This window comes from Cnephaeus nilssonii, assembly GCF_951640355.1.
Source record: "Cnephaeus nilssonii genome assembly, chromosome: 10".
Taxonomy (NCBI): domain Eukaryota; kingdom Metazoa; phylum Chordata; class Mammalia; order Chiroptera; family Vespertilionidae; genus Cnephaeus; species Cnephaeus nilssonii.
In genome coordinates, this window is record NC_137081.1 from 73,917,909 (window position 1) to 73,926,726 (window position 8,818).

Consider the following 8,818-nt stretch of genomic DNA (forward strand, 5'->3'; position numbering starts at 1 on the left):
AAATCAACCCAAACCAAGATGGCTACAGCCACAGAGAGCAAGGTTTCCTAGGTAACAGAGGAAGCCAAGCTTTCTGCCAGCCGTTGCAGGCCTAAGCCTCCACTCAAGCTACAAAGTTTCAATTATAGAAGGTAAACAAATTCAAACAAATGGCGGCAGAATGGAGCTTGAGAGAGCAGGCCAGGGTTGCCGCCAGCAACAGGGGAAGCAAAGCTTTCCGCACACCCTGGCCGGGCCCACCCGCTTAAGGCAACAAAGTTTCTATTATAACCCTAACACAAATGGCTGCCTGCCTCGAAGGGAGCCCCAGGCTTGGCTCCGCTCCAGGCTACAGAGTTTCAATTGTAGAAGGAAAATAAATTCCAGATACCAGGGCCTCCACTTGCATTGCCAGGGGGCGTGGCCAGCCTGCAAACCACCACAGGCCCCTCGCTCAGGCTGCCCCACGCCCCAAGGGAACCCCACCCTGATCAGGGACACCCTTCAGGGCAAACCAGCTGGCCCCCACCCCTGTACCAGGCCTCTATCTTATCTAATAAAAGAGTACTATGCAGATTGATCATCACTGCAACACACAATATAGCTGCCCCCATGTGGTCAAAGATCCTGCCCCCATGTGGACACAGGATGGCCACCACAAGATAGCCAGCAGGAGAGGGCAGTTGGGAGGCACCTGGCCTGCAAGGGAGGGCAGTTGGAGGTCATCAACCCTGCAGGAGAGGGCAGTTAGGGGTGACCAGGCCGGCAGAGGAAAGTTGGGGGCAAACAGGCTGGCAGCAGAGTGGTTAGGGGGTGATCAGGCTGGCAGGCAGAAGCGGTTAGGGGCAATCAGGAAGGCAGGCAGGCAAGCAGTTGGGAGCCAGCAGTCCTGGATTGTGAGAGGGATGTCCAACTGCCCGTTTAGGGATCCGACTGCCCACCAGGATCGGGCCTAAACGGGCAGTCGGACATCCCTCGAGGGGTCCCAGATTGGAGAGGGTACAGGCTGGGCTGAGGGACAACCCCCCTCCATGCACCAATTTCGTGCACTGGGCCTCTAGTTTTCTAATAAAAGGCTAATATGCAAATTGTCCCCTCAGGAGTTCGACCAACCGGGACTTCGACCACTCCCTATGATGTGTGCTGACCACCAGGGAGCAGCGTGGAATGAAGGAAGGCCCCGGCTGGCAGCCCTGATCGCCAGCCAGGCCTAGGGACCCTACCCATGCACGAATTTCGTGCACCGTGCCTCTAGTGTTAATATATTAACTCAGGCCTCAAGATGACTAGCAACTTAATAATAAGGCAAACAACTCAGGAGTTTGATATGAGGCTAAGTGTGATGATGAAATTTTTTGTTTTGTTTTTGCAAAAGGGACCAGCCTGCACCTTATAGGAGCAGTAACAATGTGCTAACCACTTTATAAATGTTATATACATAATTCTCACTACCATTCTATGAGATATGATTCATTGTTCCCATTTTGCCGATAAGAAAACTGAAGCCTAGGTTTCGGCAAAGGCCACACAGTTCATTAGTGGCAGAGTCAGAAACTATGCCTACCTCAATATTTCTTTCCAGACTTCCCATTTTCCCCTAAGGTAGTAATACAATGGATCTAAGAGTAGTAATACAATGAAAAGCTTTTAAAAGGGGGCTGGGGAGTGTGCTGAATTCTTAGAGGGCAGATTTGGAACAAAATCAGAGGAAGGGAATGCATTAGGCAAGTGCAACTCAAAGAGTAGGTCCACAAGAGGGTAAATCAATTATGTCATTCAGCATAGTTTTCCCCACAGCAGCAAGTTTTCAAAGGGAGCTGTGCATTTATTTACATTCCAGTGCAGGCTTCTTATCTCCGCTTCTCATCTCTTCCTGGACTGTTTGCAAACCAGCATCCAGTCCACGAACCACACTTTATTTATTTATTTTTTTAATATATTTTATTGATCTTTTACAGAGAGGAAGGGAGAGGGATAGAGAGCTAGAAACATCAATGAGAGAGAAACATCGACCAGCTGCCTCCTGCACACCCCCTACTGGGGATGTGCCCGCAACCAATGTACATGCCCTTGACCGGAATCGAACCTGGGACCCTTCAGTCCGCAGACCTACGCTCTATCCACTGAGCCAAACTGGTTTCGGCACGAACCACACTTTAAAGTTGGAAAAGCTTAAGAAATGTCTTATGAAATTTTCCTTTTCTGTGAACAGTTAAATAATTTTAGATAAAAGTTAACCAAATATATCCTATGTTTCTCCATTTATGAAAAAGAAAGCTAGATCTTATCCACATTACAGATAGTAATGAAGGCTGATGTCATAAACCCTTTAGATCTATGGGGACAGTTGAAGTGGTATTGCCCTTACAAGTTTTAATAAGCTAATGTCTTCCAAAAGTAGTTTCCTAAAGAATGTACAATATTACCATCAAACAACATTAGTTTGGAGTGAAATTCAAATTTTAAAGTATGTTATCCATACCTGCACCTCCACCAATGCTTAGAATCTTAATTTCTGATTTTTTGTCTCCAATCCTGAAAAAAAAAATGTAGTTTAAGAAAAATGTGCTAGATGCTTGGAAAAATCTGATTATTAAGTCTAGTTGAAGAGAGCAGCCTAAAATTACAGTGAACAAAAGCTAGGCCAACATGAAAGATTCCAATTTTTTCAGTAGTTATCTTGCTGCCTTTAGAAATCTTTAGAAATATAGGTTCTATTCAATAACAATCTTGAACTGGTAGACATTTAGAAACACGCTATAAACATCTCAGAGGTAAGGTAAATCATTTGTTGAGAACTGATTTGGAGAACAAGAAAAGAAAAAGTGAGTCCTTGAGTCTTGGGATGTAATTAGGCATTCGCTGTATCTGGGGAAAGGTTGAGGTGATTCATACTAGGTCTATGGCTGCCTTCTTTCCTTTCTTCTTGCTACTTCTTCTCAATAAACAGGCAAACATTTATTGTATGTCTAATCTAGGCTCTGGGAAGATAAAGATGAATAAGACACTCCTTTGCTCTCAAGCAAAATGTGAGATGATAAAGCCTGACATTATAGCTCTAGTATTAGAAATAGAGTGGAATTTATGGCCTGGAAAACAACACTATGACTTGCTGTAGGTTGATGTAAAGGGGTCAGGAACAAGTCTGACTGCACAATGACTGCCAAGTTTCAGGCTTGGCAAATGCACAATGACCTGGTGAAGCATGGTGCCCAAAAGGAAACTGGAGAATATAGCTTGATGGCAATGTTACTAGTATGTGTTCTCAGGGCTTTTCTTCTTCTTTTTGTTTTTTGCTTGTTTTATTTTGTTTTGATAAATCTGAATTCAATGGACATTTTGATATGCAATATTTAATCTGGGTGAGAAAGAGATCAGGATAAATGATGTCTTCTGGAGAATTATTGTCATAAAATAATGGTCAAAACTAGAAGAGTAGATTCTAATCACCCAAGGATATTGCAAATACTCAGAAGGGTAGTAGGATAATGAGGCAATACCAGCTTTTGAAAGTCACTGGATTATGGCACATACAAAAAGCAGGCAGGGAACAGCAAAGCTCAGAGATATGATAGGAGTACTAGAGAAGGAGAAAGCCATCTGTAGTGTCAAAGGTGGCAGAGGGTACAAATGACATTTTTTTTTAAAAAAAGGAAAATCTCCATTGAATTTGGCAATATTAATATTATTTGATAATATCAGTTTAAAAGTAGGTTGAGGGAAGAAGCCAGATGACATGGGATTTAAAGTGTGCTTGATAAAGAGGAGAAAGATCCAGAGAGATTGCTGAAATAGGATGAAAGAGTGAAAAGAAAAGGGGTAACTGCTAGAGGGGAGACATGAACTGAAAGTATGTGTGTTTGTTGTGCTTTAGGATGTAAACAAGTCTGCTCTTTGGCTAAAGTTAAAGAAATTGGAAAGTAGACTCAAGGACTCTTATGAATGAGTTGCCTTCCTTAGTTCTAACTATCCTCCAACTCATAATCATGAGTCTTAATATATATACCCATTCCTATTTATGTTCTTGGTTAATTTTTTTTAAAATGCTCATATGTGTGATAGCATACTGAGGCTATGGATCATATGGGTGAGAAACCTTTTTCCTGCCAAGGCCCATTTAGACATTTATAACATTTGCAGGCAATACACAATTATCAACTTAAAAATTAGCCTGCTAGCCTGGCTGGTGTGGCTCATTGGTTGAGCATTGACCCATGAACCAGGAGGCCATGGATTGATTCCCTGTCAGGGCACATGCCTGGGTTGAGGGCTAGATCTCCAGTAAAGGATGTGCAGGAGGCAACTGATCAATGATTCTCTCGCATCATTGATATTTCTCTCTCTCCCTCTTCCTTCCTCTCTGAAATCAATAAAAATATATTTTTAAAAATTAGCCTGCTATATTTGGTCAACCATTTAATTAACTCACCCATAATGCCTTGGCAGGGTCAGACCAAATTGATTTCAGGACGTTCCCCAACCAGGATGAAATCCCAGTTTAGTGATTTGTTACCTTGAGCCAGTTATTTAACTTCTCTGCCTCTTTTTTACCTATGAAATAGGATGATAATAATATGTTATAGGATTGCAATAATGGTATCTAACTCATGGGTGAGTATGAGGATTAAATTATTTAATTCATGTAAATCTCTTAGACATGTGTCTACTCATGACAAGCACACAGCATATATTAGCAATTATTATTTAGAATTAGGAAAGAAAATTCCATCAGAAACAACTAAAAGATTTTGGCAGAATGTTGCAAGTGGTTGCCTCTGGAAAATGGGTGACAGGGTTGGGAGTGGGTAGGGCAAGAACCAGTTTTTTTGTGTTTTCTATTTTTGTTTTTGCTGTTGTTGTTATAAGCTTTTTAGAACCGTTTAACTTTCAAAGAAAGTTTTTTTAGAATGAAAAATAAAGCAGGCATGTTGTGTACTTACATAACTTAGAAACAACTTTTAGCAGCAATTTTAAAGTTCCTTCAGCTAAAGCTCATTCCAAACATCACCTTGGGCAGAGTAGCGGGGGGATTATTTTTAAATAAATGATACTTTGATTTAGATAATTTCTAATTATGTATTACCATTATAATGAAAACTTATTTATGCCTTTGAAAGTTCTTCAGTCTTTTACATATTCCACATTCAATATTTCCAATAGGATTGTATACACCTTGAAGAGAAGGGTCATCATTTATTATGTATATCCATTCATGGTGCCTTCAAACCACACTGATGGCTAAAGAAAACCAAGTGTCTGGATAAGCTACAAACATTTAGTTCTGCAAAAGAACTCAGAAATTAACTCATTACTTTTAATTTTAGAAATTAACAAGAAGACCCAAAGAAATAAACTATAATTAGAGCCCAGATAAGAAGTTTGTATTTGCTGTCTCCTTTGATTTTTGCACCATTATTCTATTACTTCTTAATTATTAAAATTATATAATACTCTACTTTTAAAAATCACATTTGAATTGTATATCACCTGTAAATTGAAATATTAAAAAAATTAAAACATATTAAAAACTAAGCCAAAAAAAAAAAAATAGGAAGGGGAACAATCCCATATACATCCAGCAACGTCTCTCTGTTCAGGCAGAGTACCATATTGGGGAAAGAATCTCAGGTCTATAATAGAGAAAGCCAGCAAAAGATAACATTTCATTTTCCCTTGCTGCTGCTGATTGGATCTGCAGTCAGTCATTTCTTCCCAGTTTTCCATCATTATTTCCTGAAGCAGAGTAAGTTACAGCAATCCACCCCTACGTAGGTGATTTGATTATCTTTAGCATGTGGAATCTGTTACTCCCATAATACTTATCAGCCCTGGCACAAATTGAACACATTAATCACCAAAAAAAGCAGTCTGCTCGAAGGATAGGAGCTAGTGAGGTTCCCTGGTAATGGGAAAATGCGTTTTCTTTTGGGCCACATTGCTAATATTAAGTTGAAAGGAAAATACTTTTTTTTTTTTTTGGAGCGTGATAACTATAATAATGGATAAGAAAAATGAATTTAAATGGATATTAGCAGAACTGAGAGGCACCCACTCAGTCCTCAGGGGCAAATAGTATTTGGTAATTATTTATATTTGATTCTAATGAAAAGAATATTAGACTCCTTTGGGGGCATTTTTTTTAATGCAAAATTTAGAGGACGAATGAAAAAAATCTGAACTCAAAAGATTTGCATCTTCTCTTTTCCCAAATGAACATGGATTTGTGCCTTCAAATAGTTAATGCTTATCTTCATGCAGCTGGAAATGCTGCACAAATAGGACCCTTTGAATGTTTAAAGCAAAAGTGGAACTAAAGAATCACAGGAAAAGGAGTCCAGTGGGAGGCAGAGGGAGCGGAGCGGAGCGGGCATTGCTATCAGTGGCGGTTCTTATCCCCCTCGCCCAGCCTGCAGGGCTGGGCTCCACCCATCTATCACTGAAAGGAAAACACGGAGGCTTGTTCCTTTGACAAAGCGTCCTTTTTTGTTACCTTGCTATTATGCCTGGCAGCTTCTTGTCCAGGAATTCCTGCATGCACTGGTGTTCCGTGGAATTGTTGAGAAACCTCCGAAAAGATTCAACGTATCTGCTGTGATCTGAAAACAAGCTCCTCATGGAAGATGCCATGTTTGGTTTTCTGAGGAAGACAGGGAGGGAGGGAAGGTTTAACTTCCCCTCTCCTTCTTTTCCCAGTTCCTTTTTTCTCTCCCCACCCCCACCAATTTGTATAAAAAAAAAAAAAAAAAAAAGCTTGCTGTTTTGAATGTAACTGGCAAGGGAAAGGCTGGTGTGCAAAGCTGGTTACTAAGTCAGCCTTCAGTCTTGGTATGGGACTTTGCACTGATACTTTAACCCCTGTTTTAAAACTCCCAAAGTTCAGAGTGTTGTAAAAACAAATTACATTCTAATCACTTCCTGTTTTGTCAGCAGCTGTCCAGGAGTAAGTTCCAAGTGGGAAAGTAAGTGGCTGCTTTCAGGGCCAAAGGTGGCAAACTGGAGTAAACACGCCAGCTAGGAAGAGCTTTCTTAAATTTACAGCTGCTGACATTTTTGACATATGACTGTCATCACTTTCCTGCTTTCTGTGGATCTTTATGCCTTCATGTCCCTTAACAGTTGAACTTGAAACTCATCTGCTGCATTTCTTCAAATACTGATTAATGTGTTGTGATTTAGGAAGTCTCTTTAGAATAAACTATCAGAGAAGAACCAGAGAGCTATTAGCTAGAAGGTCTCACAAGCCTATGGGGGGAGTGGATGGGGATGGAGGGATTGGGAGAGAAGTCTTAGGGCAAGAATGCAGGGCACGAGGGTGGAAGCTGAGTCCATTGGACACCTTCCCTAAGTGCTTCTGAAGGTGGGATCATAGATGCTTAGGGTTGGATGAGCCTTTAGAGACCCAATAGGGTCACCCATCAAAATGTTAGAGTAGGTAGTTAGAAAGATTTGAGCTGGAAGAGGCAGTTGAGGCTTGGAGGGAATATATGTCTGATGAGACAAACCAAAAATAGACAATGGAGATGCAGACCCCTATGTGAGGAGGAAAAATTTAGAGCCCTCCAGCATGTGGTCTAACCGGTGGCATAACACCCAGGTGAAGGAGCCTAATAGTTTCAAGATATATTTTTTTGAGACATGAAGGAGGGGGTGACTTGCTCCTCACCTAGGGGTGTTCCAGCCCAGGGGTGTACATTCTCTGAACTTTCAAATATCAGGGTCCTTAGTTTGGTTTCGGCCGGCTGAGTTGCACACTCAGGTTCTGAGTGTACTTTTTTCCTACAAATAAGTCCTCACCTGCTTTTGCTGCTATTTGTTGTCTCTTGTTTAAATTTGTTCCTAGAAGCAAGACAAGAACACAACTCAGAGGCACAGAGTACTGTCTCTGGCCAGAGGCTACCTCCAGCCAGAGACCACCCCAACCACTCATGACAAAGAGCCTCCAAGTGTTAGAGTGCCCAAATGTTGGGCCTTTTACCCGGAAAGTGGTTATCAAAGGAAGCCACTCTTTATCCAACCTAGGATTATTAATAATAGTATACAACTCCTGGAGGAGTTGTGAGAATTAAATGAATTAATCTATATACATCTCTTAGAAATGTGTCTGCCTAAACCATTTCCTCATTCCTCTGATTCAGTTCCGAAACTGCCCTCTAAATATTCAGCATATTCCCACACCCTCTTTTACAAGCATTTTATGGTCTCACTACTTCCAGGCGATGGCTTTTATCCTAGGGGAAAATGGGAAGTCCAGAAAGGCACATTGCTGTGGGTATAGCTCCTGACTTGGCCACTATTGAACTTTGTGACCTTGCTCATCAGTGAAATGGGAACAATGAATTATATCGCATAGAGTTGTGAGAATTTAAAGAAATAATCTTTATAAAGCATGTTACTACTGCTCCTGTAAGGTGCAGGCTCCTCCCTTCTGCAATAATAAAAACAACAAAAATGTTGTTTTATTTATAGACACTAAAAATTGAATTTCATATCATTTTCATGTAATGAAATAGTGTCCTGCTTTGGATTTTTTTCAATCATTTAAAAATATAAAAGTTATTCTTAGCTCATGGGCTGCTTGTACAAAAACAGCTACTGGGCTGGATTTGGCTCATGGGCCCTAATTGGCCAATTCCTAATCTAGCTCTTAGGCCTCCATACATAGGCTGCTTAACACCCATCTCTATCCAATCAGCTCCACCTTCCTCAAACTGACTCTCTAAGTTTTTCTATTACCATCTTCCACTCTTCTCTATAGAACTCAATCCAAATCATTCATTCATGTATTCATCTACTAAGCAAATATTTAGTAAGGGTCTACTGTGTGCTATTCTGCTGAGAA

The 8,818-nt window shown here is 40.8% G+C and overlaps 1 protein-coding gene across 1 annotated transcript in view; it reads right to left on the bottom strand.

Moving 5' to 3' along the window:
- The window catches only part of HNMT (histamine N-methyltransferase), a 41,596-nt gene extending 34,858 nt beyond the window's left edge, over positions 1–6,738 (bottom strand). Inside the window, exons 1-2 of the mRNA XM_079782974.1 lie at positions 6,470–6,738; positions 2,462–2,514 (exon numbers count right to left, since the gene is read on the bottom strand). Of these exons, the coding sequence (XP_079639100.1) occupies positions 2,462–2,514; positions 6,470–6,606 (190 nt within the window). The 5' untranslated portion in view covers positions 6,607–6,738. The remainder of the gene's footprint in view (positions 1–2,461; positions 2,515–6,469) is intronic.
- Between the last annotated feature and the right edge of the window lie 2,080 nt (positions 6,739–8,818).